The sequence below is a fragment of the Octopus sinensis genome, linkage group LG17 (genome assembly GCF_006345805.1).
Source record: "Octopus sinensis linkage group LG17, ASM634580v1, whole genome shotgun sequence".
Classification (NCBI taxonomy): domain Eukaryota; kingdom Metazoa; phylum Mollusca; class Cephalopoda; order Octopoda; family Octopodidae; genus Octopus; species Octopus sinensis.
Genome location: NC_043013.1, coordinates 46137187 through 46162415, shown reverse-complemented (window position 1 = coordinate 46162415; position 25229 = coordinate 46137187). Strand labels below are relative to the sequence as shown.

At 37.0% G+C, this 25229-nt stretch overlaps 1 protein-coding gene across 2 annotated transcripts in view; it reads right to left on the bottom strand.

The window, feature by feature from the left end:
• Window positions 1-1142: 1142 nt before the first annotated feature.
• LOC115220711 (thyroglobulin) overlaps window positions 1143-25229 on the bottom strand; it is a 24184-nt gene continuing 97 nt past the window's right edge. The window contains exons 1-6 of one of the 2 annotated variants that reach the window (XM_029790862.2): window positions 25174-25229; window positions 11690-11872; window positions 9754-9855; window positions 7344-7461; window positions 6360-6439; window positions 1143-1414 (exon numbers count right to left, since the gene is read on the bottom strand). The exon at window positions 25174-25229 is cut by the window's right edge and continues 97 nt beyond it. In XM_029790862.2, the coding sequence (XP_029646722.1) occupies window positions 1230-1414; window positions 6360-6439; window positions 7344-7461; window positions 9754-9855; window positions 11690-11872; window positions 25174-25229 (724 nt within the window). In that variant the 3' untranslated portion in view covers window positions 1143-1229. Of the gene's footprint in view, window positions 1415-6359; window positions 6440-7343; window positions 7462-9753; window positions 9856-11689; window positions 11873-12273; window positions 12366-25173 lie in introns of those variants that run through there. The other variant, XM_029790861.2, reaches the window with a different exon arrangement.

Sequence of the window (25229 nt, the reverse complement as noted above, 5' to 3'; positions counted from 1 at the left end):
ACAGTGCACAACTGGTACTTATTTTATCGACCATGGAATGTTGATTGTAAAGTTGACTTCTGCAGCATTTGAACTCAGAACATAAAGATGGATGAAATACTGCTGAGCATTTTGCCCCGTGTGTTAATGATTCTACCTACACACCACTTTAGTAAGATATTATATATTCTTTTCTACTCTCGGCACAAGGCCTAAAATCTTTTGGGAGGTGGGGCCAGTCAATTGGATTGACTCCAGTACACAAATGGTACTTAATTTATTGACCCTGAAAAGATTAAAGACAAAGTCAACCTCAGTGGAATTTGAACTCAGAATGTAGCAGCAGATGAAATACCAATTTCGTTACTACTCACAAGGGGCTAAACACAGAGAGGACAAACAAGGACATAAAAACGGATTAAGTCGATTATATCGACCCCAGTGCGTAACTGGTACTTATTTAATCAACCCCGAAAGGATGAAAGGTAAAGTCGACCTCGGCGGAATTTGAACTCAGAACATAGCGACAGACGAAATACCGATAAGCATTTCGCCCGGCGTGTTAACAATTCTGCCAGCTCGCCTCCTTAATGATATAATATTGATTAATGATTAATGGAAAGGCAAGATTTTTGTCCTGTACATAACTGATGCATATTTTATCAACTTGGTGTGGTGAAAGTAGATCCTGAAGCAAGTAAGAAAAAAATATAGTTTAGTTCTATAATACTTCTACCACTCTACAGTTTTTACTTTAATAATAATCTATCATAATTAAGCAAACAGATGATAGCCCTGAAGCAGAAAGTGCACTTTTCTTTAAGATTTCCATGTTTACCTTCTCACAGTAAATCTTGGGAATTAGATTGCTTCATGGTTGACCCACTTCTAGTTTACACTGTTTCAAACTCCCAATTTATTTATCAGAGAAACTTTTGAACATCAAATCTCTCATCAGTGAGGAAGGTTCTGAGCTAAACAATCATTGCAGAAGTTCCTCAAAGTCCAGCAGTTAATCTGTAAAATCTGAAGTAATGTTATGAAGCAAATAGCCAGCTACAAGAATAAGAATTAGACTAAGCTACAAGAATAGTTATGAATAATTAGCTGAACTGAGAAATAGAGGAAGTGAGTTATTAGAAAACAAACAATACACTACAAAATATCTTTCAAATTTTGTTTATTTTGACATCAATATAAAGCTTTGATTCGAATTTCTCTCAAGTAGAGATCTTTACCAGAGTCTCTCTCTAGCAGGTCATAGATTTTCTCTGGCTAACATGAACTGATTCACCAACTAGTTTGCCAACCTCGTCAACACAATAGCATGCACTTCCTGTACATTGGATTTTGTTGTAATTACCGTTGGATTCACAGTGGAACAGTTTGCCAATCAAGCCAGTCTTTCCATATGCGAACTTATGGCGGGCACAGTCTGAAAGAAAGCATAAAGAAAGTTTTAGAGAAAGTCAAAGAATCAGTATTTATCTATCATCTATGTGAGGGCGCGTGGCTTAGTGGTTAGGGCATTCGGCTCATGATCATAAGGTTGTGAGTTCGATTCCCGGCGACGCGTTGTGTCCTTGAGCAAGACACTTTATTTCACGTTGCTCCAGTCCACTCAGCTGGCAAAAATGAGTTGTACTTGTACTTCAAAGGGTCAGCCTTGTCACTCTCTGTGTCACGCTGATTATCCCCGAGAACTACGTTAAGGGTATACGTGTCTGTGGAATGCTCAGCCATTTGCACGTTAATTTCACGAGCAAGCTGTTCCGTTGATCGTATCAGCTGGGACCCTCGTCGTCGTAACCGGCGGAGTCTTTAAAAATCTATCATCTCAATTTATTGTGGTAAATACAAAAGTTAAGTTAGTGTTAACATATTTAAAGAAGTGAACTTTAAGAAAATAACAGGAATCCTTCGCCATATATCACGGTTAATCTATTCTGCACTCAGTACTTTGCGGATTTTTCTGGTTAATATATGTAAATATCTCTTTTACTCTTTTACATGTTTCAGTCATTTGACTGTGACCATGCTGGAGCACCGCCTTTAGTCGAGCAAATCTACCCCAGGACTTATTCTTTGTAAGCCTAGTACTTATTCTATCGGTCTCCCTTGCCAAACCGCCAAGTTACGGGGATGTAAACACACTAGCATCAGTCGTCAAGTGATGTTGGGTGGACAAACAGACACACAAACATATACAAACACACATACATATATATATACATATATACGATGGGCTTCTTTCAGTTTCCGTCTACCAAATCCACTCACAAGGCTTTGGTCGTCCCGAGGCTATAATAGAAGACACTTGCCCAAGGTGCCATGCAGTGGGACTGAACCCGGAAGCATGTGGTTGGTAAGCAAGCTATTTACCACACAGCCACTCCTACGCCTATGTAAATTTATATCGCGGATTCCTCAGCATATCATGGGTTTCTGCAGCTCAAATTCTGCTGAGGTCGACTTAGCCTTTCATCTCTTTTAAGACAGTGAGTGGCAGAATCATTAGCACACCGGGAAAAATGTTTAGTAGTATTTCATCTGTCGCTATATTCTGAGTTCAAATTCTGCTACGGTCAACTTTGTCTTTCATCCTTTTGGGTCGATGAATTAAGTACTAGTTAAGTACTGGGGTCAATGTAATCAACTATCCCGCTCCCCCAAATTTCAGGCCTTGTGCCTATAGTAGAAAGGATTATTATTATTATTATTATCATTATTATTATTATTATTATTATTGAAGGCAGCATGTTGACAGAATTGTTAACATACTGGGCAGAATGCTTCGCAACATTTCATCCAACTTCACATTCTGAGTTCAAATTCCACTGACACTGACTTGGCCTTTCATCCTTTCAGGGTCGATAAATTAAGTACCAGTGAGACACTGGAGTTGGTGTAATTGACTTAACCCCTCCGACCTAAAATAACAGGCCTTGCGTCTATAGTAAAAAGGATCATTAGTTGGCAAAATTGTTAGCATGCCAGGCAAAATGTTTGGAGGTATTTTGTCCGTCTTGACATTCTGAGTTCAAAATCAGCTGAAGATTATTTTGCCTTTCATCATTTCGGGGTTGATAAAATAAGTGCCAGTTAAGTACAGGGGTAGATGTAATCAACTTTCCCCCTCCCCCAAATTTCAGGCCTTGTGCCTATAGTAGAAAATATTATCATTTTTATTATTATCATTGAGTGAGAGAGCAGTTCATGCCATCAAAGTGACACTGGGGTAAAATATACGAAGCCCAATATACCCATCATGACTACCCGTCTGATAAAGGTACACCAGGCACATGCATCACAACCATATGTGCGCGACATGGTGATCTCATATCAAGATAAACAGCACATGACCTTGCAGGTGGGGCCCAGTTAGAATTTTTTTCATTTTGAGTAGCCCATCCTGCTCAAACGGTCCCTGAATAAGGGTTGTTTAAGGATGTTGAAAGAACCACCCATGTTTCCAGAGGTGAACTATTCAAACCCCAAAGAATCCCTCTCAACACATGGCTATGATGCTCCCCCACTACTTCTGCTCGTGATCAGAGATGCACATATCGTCAGCCACTAAGGGACATGCTCAACTGGTTATGGTCAAACAACTGACAAGCAAATCTGTGGTATTGAGCAGAATATTTGCTGTAGCCCATCTTTTATACCAAGACAAAACAATGTACATGATAACACTTCCAATCAGTTAAGATCAGAAGCCATGAGAGCCACTGCCTGGTACTGCATCAGGGCATTTATTATTATTATTATTATTATTATTATTATTATTATTAATTATTATTATTATTATTATTACTATTATTATTATTATTATTATTATCATTATTATTATCATCATCTTTATTATTATTATCATTATCATTATTATCATTATCATTATTATCATTATTACTATTATTATTATTATTATATTATTATTATTATTATTATTACTATTATTATTATTATTATTATTATTATTATTATTATCATCATTATTATTATTATCATCATTATCATCATCTTTATTATTATTATCATTATCATTATTATCATTATTACTATTATTATTATTATTATTATTATTATTATTATTATCATTATTATTATTATTATTATTATTATTATTATTATTATTATTATTATCTCATCACCAGGAGATAAATTTCTCTTTCTTACTGAAGTAATGGTACATTAGTTGACAGAAAATAGAACCGTTTAAGCAAAAGCTAACTCAGAGACACCATCCTCATGAAGAAACAAAAGTTAAGTTGATGTTAACATTTTCAAAGCAGTGAAAAATAAAAATACCAAATTAGAAATTCAATGTGTGATGAATAAATACAATGTTGGTCAAAGTTTAATATTGTTTTGTTATTTCAGCAATAGGGAAGATATCTGTGGATATATTCCTGTCTCATTAGGATCCCCTCTCATTAGGACTTCACTATCATCTTTGAAATAGTAATGGAAAAGTCACTAAGAAAATAATTAAGACTGGCACTATGATCCAGCGTTGTCAGGTCTAGTGCTAGTCAAGCATATTTGGTCTTTCATGACAATCCTGCTCTCTTATCATTCACCTGGTCTAACTCATTAATTATTCCCTGCATTTTTCAAATCAAAAAAAGCGTGCACGTTTGAAAGCCAAAGAGGTGTGATACATAACAAAGGGAGGGAAATGCAGAGTTTTAAAGAGTTATTTCCCTTCCTATGGTTTAATATCTTTAGATTAAACTGCTGGAGTTACGTTCCTTGTATTAAAGACTGAAACATAAGGGGTCGGTTTATCGATTTTTTTAATGGCTTCCAGGGGTAACTGGGGAAATGAAAAGATCTTCACAACAACCCTTGGACGGTTTTGAATGACCATAGAAAGTGTGAGCCCTCTAACTGAAAAATTGTGGATTTGTATAAAGGACATGCACACACACACACACACAGATATTTTGCCGTTTATATATATAGAGATTCCACAGGGGTTGGTACAGAGTTGTTTAGAGGAAGTCAATTGTATTAGGTAGAGGCATGCATCAATCTGCTATGTGTTGCAGGAGATTTCATGTGGTCAACGGGAAAAGGAGTGCCAAGGAGGAGTTGTTTACTGCCTTCCTCAAACTCACTGAGAGTCTAATACTCAGCACTACAACTTAATGAAACACTCAGCAATTTTACTATGATGCCCCTGATTTCAGCAAAGAAATGTTATTACCTCCATCTGTCACAAGTGTCTGTTTCCAGAAATAAGGATCAGATCATATCTTTGCCTTGGGCATACCACAATACCAATGACAGAATAGGAACCCTGATCTCTCAGTTGGTGGTCTAGTAAACTATCAACTCAACCACTGACACTTTCATCACCTGTGGATGATCAAAATCTACCAACTTCATGAAGGGGTCACAACAGGACATTCTTCAGCTTAGAGCAATGAACTACATGTCATGACACCTATTACAGCCATGTGGACTGAGCAAGTGGTAACTGTTTGTGCCAACAGTTGACTTTGACTTTTACAACTGCTACTGTCGGATGGTGGTTGTGGTGGTTGTGGTGGTGGTGGTGGTGGTGGTGGTGGTGGTGGCGGTGGTGGCGGTGGTGGTGGCAGCAGCAGTGGTGAAGGAATTACTTGTGTCTGGTTTTCTAAAAACACTGATGTCACAGTTCAGTGACCTGGCTATGGTACATTTCCTATTGTTTTCTCACAAAACAGCAGTAATTATCTTGTTACTCTCCTTAGACAAGATACTCAACTCCACTTACAGCCACTAGATAAACGAGGGACACCATCATGTTAAAACAGCCAAAGCTTGAGACAACCAGAGAGTTTCTATGCTGTCACTCCAACTGCTAGAAATAACAGCTAAATCCTTCTTAAATCACATCCTGCCATCTTAGAAAGACACAGTAATCCCCAGGATACAAACAGACAGGATGGTCATTGATAGAGTGTCTTTGTTAAAGAATAACAGCAAATGAGTTTCTTTTGCAAGATTTTGTATGCTTAAGGAACTAAATTAACTTTATGTTAGTCGTTATGGAAAATATCAGGAATAAAAAAATGGACATAGCTAGAATATTTCAGATGACTTTATCAGGGGATACAAAATATTTTTCAGAATCTCTTCCCTCTGTTAATGCTAGTCTTCAAAATATAAAAATATCTTCTGAGAGACCAAAAAAACTGCTAGATCCAGGTACAATGTACTTTTGCACAACTATCTCATAATTTCTCAATATAATAACGTGTATCTGTTATATTTTTAATGAATAAAGGCAGCTGCCATGTTTTTTTTAGACTGGAATCGTCTCTTTAAAACGACTGCCTTGAAGGCAATGCTAGATGAATTCATTTAACTTGTAGAGAATTATAACTTACTGCAATTCATTCCTTGGATATTATGAATGGCAGACTGGAATCCTGGGATACGAGTACCATCTGTGTGTGCACAGTAACACCTGTGAAATAAAAAAAAAGACATTAATAAAAGACATTTTTCAGCTGCTTTAAAATCAGTTTACATATATATATATATATATATATAATCACATCACGCTTAATCATCATCATCATCATCATCATCGTTTAACGTCCGTTTTCCATGCTACCATGAGTTGGACAGTTCGACCGGGGTCTGGGAAGCCAGAAGGCTGCACCAGGCTCCAGTCTTGATCTGGCAGTGTTTCTACAGCTGGATGCCCTTCCTAACGCCAACCACTCCGAGAGTGTAGTGGGTGCTTTTTACATGCCACCGGCACAGGTGCCAGGCGTGGCTGGCAACGGCCACAATCAGTTGGTGCTTTTTATGTGCCACCTGCACGGAAGCCAGTCAAGGCGGCGCTGGCATTGGCCTCGTTTGGATGGTGCTTTTACGTGCCACAGGCACAGGGATTGCATCAGCACAGGGATATGAATCATATAAGTTTCTTCGATTTCAAATGGCACAGTGAATATATGTTCCCTGATTCTAAGAAATCAGTACAGAACAGGTCTTCATACTTTGAATTGAGAAAAATGCTCCCAGAAACTCATTTGAAACAATTTCTTTTGCATTATCTAGATTCTCTTCTTCGTTATTTTAAAGAAAGACTTTTCCAAAATGTCCGTTTCACATCATAGAATCTGGAAAAAGTGCTTATGCCCCAACGTATGAATTAATAGATTTAGTTATGTGAATATATATATTTATTCTAGCAGCAATGAATATGTTGCCAACAGCTTAGAAGACTTTTCATGAAATTAGATATAAAATTAATGAACCACGTGCTGCGCAGTGATTTCTATGATTATCTACGTTCGTTTATTTTCAAGCCAGTAGCTTATTTGTAATGAAATGATATCACTATGGTAATAATATCTTACACTGATCCATGACACTGGACAGCAGAGAAAGTTCCATCAGTTTCACATCGAGGAATAAATGCTCCGAGCAAATTCTTGCCCTCAGTCTCCGATTTCAGTTGTGTACAATTCAATGGTTCTAAAACGAAGAGAAACAGTAAATTAGAATGGAAACAACTACGCCAGGCTGGTGGATAGAAAATAACTAAATTTGATCTTTCCTCACAAAGACGGAAGAACCAATGTGTCTCTACAGTTTGTACAGTTACTAAGTAATGACAAGCCAGTCAGGTCAAAAACGAGAGCCTTTAGTCAATGGCTGCCCAATCAGTGAGAAATAGCAGCCAAATATCATTCCAATCACACAGTGCTCCCTTCTCAATGAACAGACACAAGGCCCAATGTAGTTTTAGAAACGTTATGTTTAAAAGGCCTCTTTAATCGTAGGTGTCGTAGACAACCAATGCTGGTGTGTTTACGTCCCCATAACTTAGCGCTTCAGCAAAAGAGAGAACGATAGAATAAGTACTAGGCTTACAAAGAATAAGTCCTGGGGTCGATTTGCTCGACTAAAGGCGGTGCTCCAGCATGGCTACAGTCAAATGACTGAAACAAGTAAAAGAGTATAGTACAAAGCGAAGGCCTTCAATCAAAGTTAAGAAACACTTCTAACAACAGGTGAGTTAACACATTAAATATCAATTTGGTCTCAGGTACATCAACTCCTTTCAATCACTTTTCCTAATTGGGAGTTGTCTCCCCTGCTTTCATATGTTTTTATTTAGGTATTGTTCAACAATGCTTACCTCATCTTAATTTAGTTTGAGACCCCCTTCGGTCACGATACAGACCATGGGATTGCACCTAGAAAGTTACCCTCCCAGGCACAAGTCTGGACAAGGTTGTTTATGGAAGAACAGCAGTCACCCATGCATAACGACCTCCCCTCTCCCTGCCACCAGTGTTATCCAAGGGAAAGGCGAAGGGGCCGATACAGCTTGGCACTAGTGACGTCGCAACTCATTTCTACAGCTGAGTGAACTGGAGCAACGTGAAATAAAGTGTCTTGCTCAAGAACACAACACGCAGCCCGGTCCGGGATTCGAGCTCACAACCACTGAGCCATGGGCCTTCACTATAATTATATAGTACATATTTATTAAAATTATTTTGCTCACCATATTAATTAAGTTAGCTTTAACTTCACTATTTAATACTAGGTGCATTAGCTAACCCTTAACTGTATGTTCTTCATAAGGATGGCTTCCCTGGGAAATGTTTCCTATTACAGACATCGTTATTCAGGAGTTCTGAACACATTATCTTCCAATCACAATTCAAAAGAATGCAGTATAATGGTTTACTCTTTCTTTCTCCAAGGGATCCACTCATGAAAGAATTCCACCTCAGCATTGAAAGAAACACAATTACAAAATAACTTCTGTTGCTTACAGCAGTGAACTGTGCCTCCACATGATATATCTACTAGACTATTATACAGTAAGAATTTCTCTGTAGATTTTAACCAACATTACATATAGACAGTTGTAAATATCTTATACTTGTATATTGTACAGAAAGCCAAGATGTTTCTGTCTCTATATACAAATAGTGTTTGTTAAAAATCTATCGATACATTTGTGTAGGAGAGTGCAATGTTCAAATAAAACATTGTCAACACAACAATATTTTATTAAGTAACTCTGTTAAAGAATACAAACGTTGCTAAGTAGATAGGTATATCACCATATCAGCTAGTTTCAAGTCTTGCTACTATCAGTACTGTTGTATAAAGTATAGGAAAAGAAACAAAAGAAAAGAAAAAAGAGGGGAAAAAAAAACGATCAATAGGGATCGTGTATCACAGTGTCATTATGTACGGTGTAAAGGGGGAAGCAGATAAGGTTTATCCGTGGGAAGAAAAGCCTACGAAAAAGACCACGGTAACCTCGGTCAATATTGTTATATGTTATATGTTACCACAAACGTTGCTAAGTAGATAGGTATATCACCATATCAGCTAGTTTCAAGTCTCGCTACCATCAGTACTGTTGTATAAAGTATAGGAAGTTTGATAGTGACCAATAACTGATTTTGTGTGTGAATATAAAGCTTCTCTGAGTATCTCCAATGGAATTCAGTTCCGTACATAGCATCAGCCAAGCGAATATTAATTTTTGCCATTGGTACAAAGCCATATTTGTATCTGTATGGGAAGGTTAGAAGTGATCAAGAGGCTCTCATTACTTCCCCGGTAATTATTGTATTGACTCTGAACGGTTGTAAAGCAAGGTTCACATTAAACGGTTATGGACTCTGGAATTAAAGAGACTAAGTCTTCAGTTCATCACCCTGCAGTTTTTCTTTGCCAATACACTGCGTTAAGTATTAAAAAATTCGACAATTTCAAATTGAAAGAAACATCACTTACTGATGCAAGTTCTGGAACGTCTGCTGCAGACAAGATTAAGACCACACTTGCTGGTGACTAGGCTTCCAAACATATCTCCGAGAAAGCAGGGATCACCTTCCTCTGTAATAATGATAAAAATTATCATTATCATTATCATTATTATGATGATGATGATGATGATGATGATGGTGGTGGTGGTGGTGGTGGTGTGGTGGTGGTGGTGGTGGTGGTGGTGGTGGTGGTGGTGGTGATGATGATGATGGATTCATGCTTGCTGCCCGAGAAACAACCCAATAAACATCCTCAGAAATGGCGAAGACCCAAATGTAGAATCCTTTTGACAAATTATTCAAGACAATGGACCGTATAGTTTCAGGGTGCTACACCCTTACCCCAAATGAATATAAAACTAAGCTTGACTGAGTTGGCAAATGTATTCACTGGACAGTGAAAACATTATGATGCCAAGCATGCTAAATACGGGTATGAGTACCATTCATTCATTATCAGTAACTGAAGCAAAAGATGCAACAATTTCGTGGAATTTTATGGTCTGTGCAGACCACACCACTACCATCAATTGACCTGACATTAGCATTAAAGATTTTAAAAATGAAGCGTTAAAAAATGTATCTCCTAAAGAGTATGGGAAATTTTTGGTGTACAAAGACCTTGAAATTGGGATTAGCAGAATATGGCGTTTGAAAACATAAAGCACCCCTGTTGTAAGCGGTATACCTGGAGTCCTAAAGAATGGTTATTTACCCTTTAGCATTCAAACCGGCCATATCTGGCCAAAATATTTAACATGTTTTATATTGAAACTGACCAGATCTCACCTCTCACCTCAGCCCTACCATGTCATTCTAAATCTAAAAAACCACATCTCTGAAATCTCCAAACTACAAGATAATTTATGATTAATTCAAACCATTTTAAATAAACAAACATTATATTGACAGAATAATCTGAACACTAAAGGGTTAATGGGTTTCTTGAAAATGTCCCTGATGAGCCCAACATTTATGAAATTCAAAAATGCCATCCACATCATGGCTTGTATTTTTTTTTTTATTAATTTCTATCTTTTTAACACCAAATGATTAATACTCAATTACCATCTTTTATATATTATTTCTATACTTTATAATTTTGATTTATGTTTCTGTATACTGAGTCTAAATTAATTTTATACCATGTTAACACTTTAGCATTCAGATGACTGTCAAATGTAATATTTATTTATTCACATTGTTTTTAATTAATTATGTATTAATTTGTAGCTTTTAGATTTCAATAACGACGTTGTTTATTTTTAGAATGGCATTGTTGGGTTGGTATGAGATGCTGGATCTGATTGATTTGAACAGAAAAAAAATGTAGAATATTTGGGCCAAACATGACTAGTTTAAATACTAAAGAGTTAAAGCTACATTATGCTGTGAAATGCCACTTTGACATAACAGTCCCTGCCTTAGGAATCTGGTTGGTAACCAGCATGGACTTTTAATCATTATTAACATCATCATTTAACATCCAATTCCCCTGCTGGAATGGGTTGAATGGAGCATTTTCTGAACACAACTTAACTAAAACAACAAACAATTTTTAAACTTTTATGTACTGTATGAAAATGTACAAGCGTTTTCAACTGACATTTCATAAACATTAAAATGCCTTCCGGCAGCTCTATTGCTACGTTCAAATGCATATTCAACAATATTTAATTTCTCTTTCGTAGTAAACGCTTCATAAGTTCTGCTCATATTGACAATAATGGTAATGACAAGTTTTTAAGTGAGCTAGTGTGTTCGGGGACTATGCCAAGCACCAATGTTTACTTCAGCATGGATGTCTTTCCAAATGCCAACCATTTTATTAAGTTTACTGGTGCTTTTTATCATAGTTTCATCTTTCAATTCCAAAAAGTTATCTTGGATAAAAACCAACTTACTCAAATGTTTTATGCAAATATCACAACATCCACAAAATCCTTTTCCTATTTCACCATCTACACAATTTTCTACAGGTAGACATTCAAAATATTTGCAGGCATTAGGTGAGCAGATGTGAGCACCGGCTGCTACAACACTCAGGGCAATAAAGAAGATGTACTTCATGGTCGACAACAATAAATCTGAAATTATTAAAAAAAAATATGCACTTTGCTACTGAATTGAATTGTAAAATTTTGGCAAGTATATATTCGACAAATAATTAAATGGTGATGATTAGATAATAATTATAAGGTATGATCACAAGCTAGTAACAGAAAACACACAGACCCATAAACGCTTACAAACGACATTTAAACTACATATCAATCTCTGTTTAGACAATCACATTACTTCTTACACTACAAAGCATCCAATCACTCCCTCTTCTTATTTCCATAACATAATTAGTAAATTATTTAATACATTTACTGCTTTATTAATTATTGTATAAATTATTATGCATTTAGTACTGTAAAACCCCAAATAATTTACACTTTTTTCCCACAAAAATAAAAATAACCTTTAGGGGTATATAAATTACCTGAGTAGATCGTTTCCAGAATTTTATTAGAATTTATTTTTTTGTTGTTGAAAAAAGATGTACAAAACATAAACATTCGTACCGGAAGTTGACTCAATGTCAGAATAGGTTTTTACAGAAAAAATAAGGGCTTAAATATAATGAAGTTGACTTTTATTCATGCTGGATGGTATAATGCTTACTTTTTCTGTATAAATTTACTAAAACCATTAAATGGTCAACTACTTTTTGAAGTCACGGTCCGGGCCGTATTTTACATTGCTTGGAGTTTCTACTTATCACAATGGAGCACCATTGACATACAAAGTGATATGGATATTCCTGACTGAAATTGTTTTGTTGTGAGATCGGCCAAATTGTTGAGGATGGTAAGGAAAAGGATATAAATGTTTGCAATTTACATCCTGACTACTAACATTCTTGACATTGCTGTGAGCTACCAACAATTAGGGGCAATAATGTCGAAAATAAACATTTCCTGAACATAACATAACTAAAACAACAAACAATAAAAAACTTTTATGTACTGTATGAAAATGTATGGGTGTTTTCAACTAATAAACTACGATCGCGGGTAATGGGATGTTGTCCCCATACAAGGCTTAGCCATTCTGTCATGCTGGATTCGGTCATCCAGCCTTTTTCGTGGAGTCTAACGATTATACCTTTCGGAAAGTTCCTCTTTGGCAATGTGTTTCTTTTGAAGATAACATTTGGTGGCAATTTTGTTCCGTTTCCTAAGCATGCTCGTATCACAGTAAATCTATTCTTTTCATTTCCACTTATTTTCTTATTTTAACTGATTTTTCATTAATATGTGTCAATGTTAACAATACGGCAAATTAAATGCTAACAGGGTTTGGTCTGCATTTCCAATGCATGACGGTTCGAAACAGCAACCAGTTTAGAATTCCCATAAATAAATATGTAAATAGCAGCAAAATTCTCCTCAAAATTACAGCTTACTGTCTACTTGAAAACAGAAGGTTGTATTTTTATAATAACAGACCAGACGTTCTATATTTAGTACATTTCTGATCACAGATACTCGTCATCAACATCTTCTTTATCACATAGGTCAGCTGGCACGGGGATGTCCTGGGGTTAAACAACAGCATCCGCTTTATGATATGAGTAACAGATTTACCATCATCCTCATCGTCATCATCGTTTTCACCACCACCACAACGACAACTATTCCCACCATCATCGTCGTCGTTGTCATCATCGTCATCGCCTCATAGTCTTCATCATCAGCATCATCTTTATCACCACCGTCGTCGTCGTCGCCATCTTAATCCTTATTGCCATTAGTAGCAGCAGAATAGCACTACCTTCGTGGTTTTCACTTTTTGCTTTTTCATGCTGGCATGGGTTAAAGGAAACCTTTTTAGGCAGTATTATAAGGCTGAATGCCCTTTCGGTTGCCGACCCTAACTTGTTCTTCAATGTATTTTCTTCTCTGGCCTTCATAAGTCTAAACGTCGGAACCACTGAGCTACAAACTTTATTGTTTATAGATGATACAAACATCACACAAATAGTGTCATGTGAAGACTTGAAGAAATAAACACCCATGTACACACATACATAACACATAAGCATTCATATATAAACGTATACAGATGTACACACAACCAGAAAAAGAAAATAAAAGAAGGGTGAAAAGAGAAGTGGGGAAGGATGAAAGGAGAAGGGAAGAAAGGAAGAGGATAAGAAAGATCACTATTTAAGACTATTTAAGCACTAGATTTATGCACAAGCTCATACAAGGGATCTTTTCGATTTGAACGTCAGTTTTTAAAAATAATTTCTAGGTAACTAAAAAATTTTAAACTTTGTATACTGGTAGAATGTGTTTATAAAACATCTTTTTCTCTTGGCTTTATTGAGAAAATTCTAGTTTGTTAAATATTTGTTGTATTTTTTCTTCAATTTCTGCAATTTCAACCAATCAATGACATCCATTGAGGTGAAAACATTCTGTGCCGTATGAATATGTCCCTCGTTTAAGAAACAGATTGGGTCTATTTACATTTCTGAAGAAAAAAATACCCTTCCCCCACCCCTAACCCTAACCCTAAAAGAGATTGAAATGCAATAGATCGATACTAGGGTCATAATTATGGGTGACAATTTCATATGACACCTCTAGAAAAACTGCCGTTCAAACCGAAAAGATCCAAAAAGAGGAAGAAAGGAAGGAAAGAGATAAGGAAGTTCCCTGTTTAAGACTATTTAAGCACTAGATTTATGCACAAGCTCATACAAGTCCGACGAGAAATTGACCTAAGCTAACGCCACATTCTGCTATCAGGCTGGGTTCAGCATTCAAGAGTTTCACTGGTTTAAGGAGTGAGGAGAAAGAACTCAGTCAGCGCTGTTGGATGATTTAGAAAAACTTAAAACTGTTTAATCAAACATTAAGAGACAAATACAAGAAATAAACAGAACGACTCCAGTTCGTGTCGAATGGTTTAGAAAGTAAATCTTTTAAAGTGGAACAAACTCAACAGCTTCAAACGCTGTTATATATATATACAAAAAAAATTATATATACAAAGACACGTAGCGTATTATAAATATATATATATATATATATACAACTTATAAACAAGGGCAAAAGAAAAACATTCCAATGTCAAATATGCCGAAAATAGACAAAATCGTTAATAACCATATAATTTATCACTATAAGCACTATAAGTTGTTTATAAATTTGACCTTTAAAGGTATTTTTTAATATGCTGGCCATTGATAGAATTTTTTTCAAAAAATTTTATCCTATATTATTTATATATATATATATAAATGGCGGTGCCCCAGCATGGCCACAGCTCGTGAGCTGAAACTGGATAAAATAAAATAAAATAATATATATATTGTTGTATTTAGGAATACTCATCTTGCCCGTTTAGCCAATAAAAACACACGCACTATATATTTGGTGTTACTTTGCTTCAGCGTTATTTATTTTTTACATTATTTTTAATTTTATTTCGGCCAGAGTTCTTTCATCACACTTCTGTGATCTCATCAGTGGTCCTTTCTTTATTCTTTCTTATTTGTGTGTCTCTCCTTACTAACGGTCAGCCATTTTGTATTTTGTATTCCTAATGTATTCCTAAACACAACAATATCTGTTTCAACACACGATTTCACATAAAAAATCTTGCAAAGCAAATATATATATATATATATATATATATCGGTGTTTGTATACGTATTTATATTTATATATATAAAGATAGATAGATAGATAGATATTTGTATATGTATGTATGTATGTATGTATGTATGTATCTATCTATCTATCTATCTATCTATCTATCTATCTATCTATCTATCTATCTATTTATCTATCTATGTATGTATCTATCTATCTATCTATCTATCTATCTATCTATCTATCTATCTATCTATCTATTTACACACACATGCATTCCGGAAAAGAGACATTTTTGTCTTATTATCTATCTCTACCGTATTGTGATCTCCATTATTAAAAGTTGTATCTGTCTTCATACGCACACTTTCGCGCATGCGTTCGCGCACATGTATTTGTGTGTGCTCGCACTCGTGTGTAAATGCGCACGCGTGTGAATGTGTTCCAGAGAATAGATAAATTTATATTTTGTTTTCATCAACCTTTATTCCATTGTTATCTTCATTGTTAAAAGATATAGACGGTCTCTTCACAGTCGTTGGAAGAAAACAAATATTTAAGTGAACATTCAAATATTTCTAATTGATTCCGCAAATTAATTACAGTACACACTACGGGAATTAATACTAATTAGACTGTATACTAACTAATTCTCAAATTAGTCTTGTAAACAATTTAATGATTTTTAATATATTTTTTTTTCTTTTTTAGGGGAAGTATGATTACTGTGAAATGAATAAATTGGTAGAGATCTGTTATTAAATTCTTCAAATGGAAGTTTCCTGTCGAATTAACAATAGTTTTTCAGTAAATTCAAAAATAAACGGAACTGATTAAAATATGTCTAAAGTTTTTCTTCTACGGAAATAATACTCAGAGTTATTAAGGCGGCGAGCTGGCAGAAACGTTAGGACGCCGGGCGAAATGCTTAGCAGTATTTCGTTTGCCGCTACGTTCTGAGTTAAAATTCCGCCGAGGTCGACTTTGCCTTTCGTTCCTTTCGGGGTCGATTAGATAAGTACCAGTTACGCACTGGGGTCGATGTAATCGACTTAATCCGTTTGTCTGTCCTTGTTTGTCCTCTCTGTGTTTAGCCCCTTGTGGGTAGTAAAGAAATAGGTATTTCGTCTGCCGTTACGTTCTGAGTTCAAATTCCGCCGAGGTCGACTTTGCCTTTCATCCTTTCGGGGTCGATTAAATAAGTACCAGTAAATCACTGGGGTCGATATAATCGACTTAATCCGCTTGTCTGTCTTTTTTGGTCCCCTCTATGTTTAGCCCCTTGTGGGTAATAAAGAAATAAAAACGTGGAGTCATTGTTGAAAAGTGTTCATAGAGTAAGATAAGAAAGGACAGAGAGGTGGCCTATGCAGTAGTTTGCCAAATACATGACACTGTTTAGATTTATTCCTCTCAGTTCTGTTTTCAAACTCTGCCAGGTTCAGCTTAACATTCCATGTCAGAGTTTATTCAATCAATATAAGCTGAACGACATTATTGGCTTTAAAACAAGTAAGAATAAAGTCACCTGACGGGATAACAGTGCTGAGCAGTGGTATGTATAAATACAAACTGGTAACCCGTTCAAATATGTTTGAAGAGGCATATTCGAAAGCTATTTACTGCATTTTGTCAGGGAGAAAATTTCTCGCTGTAGACAACCCACATCGATCCCTTACCAGATTGTGGGGTGTATGCATTTCGGTGTGATGCTCTCCGATAGTATGTATTTATACACGTCCCTACTTAGCGTTGCCACTCCATAATTTATTTACTATGGTGACGGGAATCATAAGAGGAACCTGTCGCTCGTGTTAGTTCGCAGCGTTTGCCTATCCAGTCTCTGCTGCTGAAGAGGAAATTATCACTCCGAAATGCCTGCATTTCAGTCAGGTTAGGGGACGCTGTAGACAACTATTTGTCTACAGCGAGAATCTCCATGACAAAATACAGTGAGTGGCTTTCATAGGGATTCGAACACACTTCAAGTATACTTGAACTGGTAACAGGCTTATGAAAGTCACATCGTTTCTATGTCACCTTTAACATTTTTTTCAATGCTGCCTGGATCTGTTAGATGATATAAGTTTGCACACGTTGTGGGGCAGTAAGTTCGTTTGATGGGGTCTGCACCCTCTGGTGTGGATTTTTTTCTCTTTTTCTATAGACACAAGGCCTGAAATTTGGTACGAAAGTGGGGCCCGTTAATTATAGCGACCCCGATGCTCGACTAGTTTTATCAACCCCGAGAAAATGAAAAACAATGTTGAATTTGAACTACTCAATGCAAAGCCGGAAGAAATGCGGCAAAGTCTTTTTTTGTTTAGTATGCCAACAATTCTGTCATCTTGCCTTCATCTACTGCAGTGCTTTTCAAACTTTTTACTAGAGCAGAATCCCAAGGAAACATTCCACTGGCTCGAGGAACCCCTGTGCAATAATTTAATTGTCTTATGCACACATATCTGCACAGGAGAATTAAAAATTACTGCCGATTTTAGCAGTTTTGTAACTTCTTGCGGAACCCCTGGACTGTTCTGGCGGAACCCTGGTTGAAAACCACTGATCTACTGTGAAATTACAATGAATACGCATATATCTTTTTACATGGTTTCACCAGAAGAGGAAGGACAGTTCTCATTACGTATTTCCATGTCTCTGAGACTGGAGAGAGGGGAAGAAAAAAATTCGCAGACCGGAAACATGGTTCTAATGCTTGTGACAGGTGAAAATCACCCGACAATGTTCAACTCACGATATTTCTATGGACAAGATAACAACAAAATATATTTTGGATTCTATATTCATGAACAATGTTGATGCCATAAGATAAACACGATTCTCAAGTCGTCGGGTCCATTATATTTATATTGAAGCGAAATAAGAATATTTGGTGGTGAGGCAAGAAATTAATAAAACAGCGAAGCAAGTGGACAGCCACAGCGTAAGAAGTGGAAAGGAAGTAAGACTCTTGGGGAACTAAACTAAATGTGATTGGAGAAAGAGATTTCGATGAAAAATACACTTTAATTGATAAACTGAATAGTTTTCTGTCAGTCTGTGTGGGAGCTTACTAAATATGTCTCATCTTGTAAGGAACCTGTCAGATATTTACAATTCTGGCAAATGTCTAGAGAAATAATACTTTTTAAGTAGGACTGCAAGATCGATATTATTAAACCCGAAGGAACAGGCTAAACTTTATCTTATGAGTTGGCTGAGGGATGCATTGGGAAATGGAGGAACGGAAGGGAGAGAGAGTATGTGTATGTGTGTGTGTGTGTGTGGTGTGTGTGTGTGTGCGTGTGTGTGTGTGACTGTTTGCACGTGCGTGCTTTCTGTTTGAGATTTCATTCACATTTCGAGACTAAGCCCCGAGTTTCTCACTAGCGTTATTCAAAACACTCGCTGCTTCTTAACTGAGATGAAGAACGACTTAGGGAAATGTAATGCGGAAAGTGGCTGTGTGGTAAGTAGCTTGCTTACCAACCACACGGTTCCAGGTTCAGTCCACTGCGTGGCACCTTGGGCAAGTGTCTTCTACTATAGCCTGGGCCAACCAAAGCCTTGTGAATGGATTTTGGTAGAGGGGAACTGAAAGAAGCCCGTCGTATATGTATATATATATATATAATATATATATATATATATATATATATATATATTATATATATATGTGTGGTGTGTGTGTGTGTGTGTGTGCGTGTGTGTGTGTGACTGTTTGCACGTGCGTGCTTTCTGTTTGAGATTTCATTCACATTTCGAGACTAAGCCCCGAGTTTCTCACTAGCGTTATTCAAAACACTCGCTGCTTCTTAACTGAGATGAAGAACGACTTAGGGAAATGTAATGCGGAAAGTGGCTGTGTGGTAAGTAGCTTGCTTACCAACCACACGGTTCCAGGTTCAGTCCCACTGCGTGGCACCTTGGGCAAGTGTCTTCTACTATAGCCTCGGGCCAACCAAAGCCTTGTGAATGGATTTTGGTAGAGGGGAACTGAAAGAAGCCCGTCGTATATGTATATATATATATATAATATATATATATATATATATATATATATAATTTATATATATATATATATGTGTGTGTGTGTGTGTGTGTGTGTGTGTGTGTGTGTGTTTGTGTGTCTATATATGTTTATGTGTCCCCCCCAACATCGCTTGACAACTGATGCTGGTGTGTTTAAGTCCCCGTAACTTAGCGGTTCGGCAAGAAGAGACCGATAGAATAAGTACTAGGCTTACAAAGAATAAATCCTGAAACAAGTAAAAGAGAGTATATATGCATTCTATGTATATGTATATATATGTAAGTGACCCTAGCTGAAATTCACAAAGACATTCCTCTAACCAGCTTCAATAATACCAAACATTTTCTCGACCCCTCTCTTTTTCTTTATACGTATGCGGCCACATCAATAACCACTTTGATGTGGCCCCATCAACAGCCACTTTGATGTGGCCACTGGCTATTACTCTATCTCCTCTTGAGATTTTATAACTAGTTTACTTTGCTTGTTGCGAATCAGTGACCAATAGTCATTTTGTTTACAATATATTGTTAGCAGTAGAGGATCCTGGCTATCGCTCTAGTGTGCAGGTACTCGTGACTGATGGTGAGCCAAATAGCTCGAAACTGAGTCTGTCTTACGATCCCGTTAGCTGCTAGAAGGTGACAGGGGAGCGATGTCAACTTTAAGGTTGTACCCTGTGAAATTTATAGTTTAGCGTCTGTGACATGACCTGTTCATTGTAGGTTTCTGTCTGAATGTGTTTACTTTATGCGTGTTTCAGTGCTATATATACCTGTCATGTATTTGTGTACATCATTAATATATAAGTACATGTGGATGTATGTATTCATATATAAGTTTATATGTACATTTATGCATTCGTGTGTGTGTGTGTGTGTGTCTAAAGAGGGTGTCTGTCTCCAAAACTTTAAAGTTGAGTAATATTTTCATGCTTGGATTTGTAACCTGCGGTAAGAATAACATTGGTCAACAAAGGATTTGTTCCAAGGAAAAGAATACCTGTATCGTGTGTGTTTTTGCATGCAGAATTCAAAAATAATGTCAAATTATCTGTATCACCCACAGTTTCTCTGTTCCCCGATCTCCCTCACATACACACACACACACACACACACACACACACACACGCACGCGCGCACACACACACACACACACACACACACACACACACGCACGCGCACACACACACACACACACAATGTGTGCATGTGTGCTCATCGTTAAACTTGCTCGCATGAAACTGGATAACGGATAAATTGGGGCGAAATCCGAATAAAGAGAGTATCTGTTTGTATCGACTTGCGTCATCATATTTGACCATTGTGTGTTGTGTGTTCTGAGTGTGTAAGGAGAGGAGTGCTGCGAAGTGCTCTAAATATAGCAAACTTTCCATAACCATTAATTAACCTCATTTAACAATGTAATCATGGAAAACTATGTTTTTTATTTCCTCTCATGAAATATTTTGCAGATTTCCTGAAATTGCAATATGCACACACCTATAGCTATTTGTACCACGATATGTACAGGCCGAAAAGAAGGCTAATGAAAAGATAAAAATAAGGATGGAAAGCATTTATACACATCCGGTTATTGTTATCTTTCATGCCCACTCTTTGTAGCACACTGCACCCATTAGACTGCCTCTCAGTCCATTGTCTACCATTCGAATTCGTTCACCATTGCCCTGCTCCCTTCTTTCTATCTGTATATCATACACATGTATATTTGGTCTATGTCGATATCTTGGTTCTTGGTTGTTATAAATCCTTTACTACCCACAAGGGGCTAAACACAGAGGGGACAGACAAACTGATTAAGTTGATTACGTCGACCCCAGTGCGTAACTGGTACTTAATTTATCGACCCCGAAAGGATGAAAGGCAAAGTCGACCTCGGCGAAACTTGAACTCAGAACGTAACGAAAGACGAAATACCTATTTCTTTACTACCCACAAGGGGCTAAACACAGAGGGGACAAACAAGGACAAACAAATGGATTAAGTCGATTATATCGACCCCAGTGCGTAACTGGTACTTAATTTATGGACCCCGAAAGGATGAAAGGCAAAGTCGACCTCGGCGAAATTTGAACTCGGAACGTAACGGCAGCCGAAATACCTATTTCTTTACTACCCACAAGGGGCTAAACACAGAGGGAACAAACAAGGACAGACAAACGGACTAAGTCGATTACATCGACCCCAGTATACAACTAGTACTTAATTTATCGACCCCGAAAGGATGAAAGGCAAAGTCGACCTTTGACTAAGTATTTTTGGAGAGAAAATGAAAGCTCTCACGGAACAAAAGTCAGGATAACAGATCGAAGCGACAAAAAGAAAAAGTGAGTTTGATGGACTATGATAAGGTCTTCAGTTGTCCGAGTATAGATATTAACACTATTTGGGGCCCTTTAATTATGGGTGGGAGCCCCTTCTCGTATGTTTTGATCGACCAACCCTATGATCAAAGACAATCCATCCGTAAACGCCACATTTTTCTCTTATGTGTTGCGAACCTAGAACCACATTACCTAACGTGTCTTTTTCGAAGGTTGTGCGAAGTGGTTTTCGAAGATTGTGCGAAGATTGTGGGAAGGGATTTGGTTGGTGTTTCTCGCTTGTCAAATGACCACGTACAGCTTCACTCTTTCTCACAAGCTACTTGGATGAATCCATGTGACGTGAAACAAGTCATTTGGATAAATTTGAGTGGAGAATTGCACAAAATTCATGCTTGGCTCAATCTGTGCAACAAAATTTCTCGGTAATATTCTTTGAACTGAATCAATAAATAACATTTATTAAACTATAAATACTATTTACAAACAATTTTTTCCTCTCCTAATCCTTTTCTGCTGACAATTGCGTCGATTTTATTCACATGAATACCGACTGAAGAGAAATTTCTCGCCTAATTTTAGCAATTTTGAATTGTCCTCGATTATTATAGGGACTGTAAGAGTACATGAGTATTTTTACATACATACATACATACATACATACATACATACATAATATATAATATATACATAGAGACATGCATACATACATACATACATACACACATACATACATATATCTAGACAAACATATATACATACATCTACGCACATATACATACATCTATACATACATATACATACATACACATACATATATCTACACATACACACATACACACACATACATACATACATACATACATACATACATACATACATACATACATACACACATACACACATACGTATGTGTATACACGTACATGTGTATTGTTCTAAAATAGGCGAAGGATATAAACACCGGCGATTCAAGATTTGTCTGTGTTTGACACCCCCCACCCCCACCAACATCGCTTGACAACCGATGCTGGTGTGTTTACGTCCCCGTAACTTAGCGGTTCGGCAAAAAGCGACCGATAGAATAAGTACTAGGCTTACAAAGAATAAGTCTCGGGGTCGATTTGCTCGACTAAAAGGCGGTGCTCCAGCATGGCCACAGCCAAATGACTGAAACAAGTAAAAGAGTAAAAGAGTATGAATGTTTGTTTGTTTCTCTGTGTGTGTGTGTGTGTGTATCAGGGGTGTATATTCCGGTTATGTTAGCGGTGGGATCTTTTCATTTTGAACAGCAGTTTTCAACACGTTTACAGACGATATTTCGTCTGAAAATCCGAGCATTTCGGCAATTTTAACCACCCGATTACCTCCATTCAACTAAAATCATTTGCTGCCGTTCAAAAGGAAAAGATCCTAGCTGTGTGCTGCACACCCATTGTAAATGGCAAATTCATTATAAATATTAACCTTACTCGCTTATTTAATCACACATTATAATGGAAAACTCTTATTACACCCCTGCTTGAAATTTGGTGACGGGTGTCCCGGAAATAACACTGCACACCTTCCAGCGCATTCTATAATAATATGGTACCGGGCGTACTGTAAGGATTATGGAAGAATGGCAAAACAGTTAATGGCGGAGGGTATGTGACAGCTTGACAGCATTGTCACATGTCAGTTTTCATGGCGAGAAGCTGTACTCTTTTGCTCTTTTGTTGCAGTCATTTGACTGCGGCCATGTTGGAGCACCGCCTTTAATCGAGCAAATCGACCCCAGGACTTATTCTTTGTAAGCCTTGTACTTATTCTATCGGTCTCTTTTGCCGCTCGCCGCTAAGTTTACGGGGACGTAAACACACCAGCACCGGTTGTCAAGCGATGTTGGGGGCACCAACACAGACACACAAACACACACACACACACACACACATATATATATATATATACATATACATATAGATGACGGACTTCTTTCAGTTTCCGTCTACCAAATCCACTCACAAGGCTTTGGTCGGTCCGAGGCTATAGTAGAAGACACTTGCCCAAGGTGCTACGCAGTGGGACTGAACCCGGAACCATGTGGTAGGTAAGCAAAATAATAATAATAATGATAATAACAACAGCAACAAAAGCAATAATAATAATAATAATAATAATGATAATAATAATAATAATAATAATAATAATAAAATAATAATAATAATTCGTTCGCTTATTGGCCACGAGGGCTAACAAAAATCAATTAAAACATAAAGGGGCAAAACACAGGACGAAAGTTACAAAGGGTTTTGTCCGTTTGAAAAAGTCCGTGTACAAAAGCAGGATGACAACGAAAAATAAGTAACAATTAAAACTCCCAATAGGGGGAAGTGCTTCGAAAGGTTACTCGTGGAAAAACCCATAAAAGCCACGGGGGCCTGGTCAAAAGGGGGAGTAGAGAGATAGTAATAATCTTTTCTACCCCTAGGCCTGAAATTTTGGCGGAGGGGAGCAGTCGATTAGATCGACCCCAGTACGCAACTAACAACAACAACAATAATAATAATAGCAATAATAATAATAATAATAATAATAATAATAATAATAATAATAATAATAATAAATGCCCTGATGCAGTACCAGGCAATGGCTCTCATGGCTTCTGATCTTAACTGATTGGAAGTGTTATCATGTACATTGTTTTGTCTTGGTATAAAAGATGGGCTACAGCAAATATTCTGCTCAATACCACAGATTTGCTTGTCAGTTGTTTGACCTTAACCAGTTGAGCATGTCCCTTAGTGGCTGACGATATGTGCATCTCTGATCACGAGCAGAAGTAGTGGGGGAGCATCATAGCCATGTGTTGAGAAGGATTCTTTGGGGTTTGAATAGTTCACCTCTGGAAACATGGGTGGTTCTTTCAACATCCTTAAACAACCCTTATTCAGGGACCGTTTGAGCGGGATGGGCTACTCAACCTGAAGAAAATTCTAACTGGGCCCCACCTGCAAGGTCATGTGCTGTTTATCTTGATATGAGATCACCATGTCGCGCACATATGGTTGTGATGCATGTGCCTGGGGTACCTTTATCAGACGGGTAGTCATGATGGGTATATTGGGCTTCGTATATTTTACCCCAGTGACACTTTGATGGCATGAACTGCTCTCTCACTCAATAATAATAATAATAATAATAATAATAATAATAATAATAATGATAATAACAATGATGATGATGATAATAATAATAATAATAATAGTAATAATAATAATAATAATAATAATAATAATAATAATAATAATAATAATAATAAATAATCGGAAACCGCTGTGAAATGCGAGGAAGTATCAAGCTGAAAGATATTACCTTGAACAACGGCGAAGAGGTTCTGTGGTGAGTCGAGGAAGTCCTCGTCTTTATAT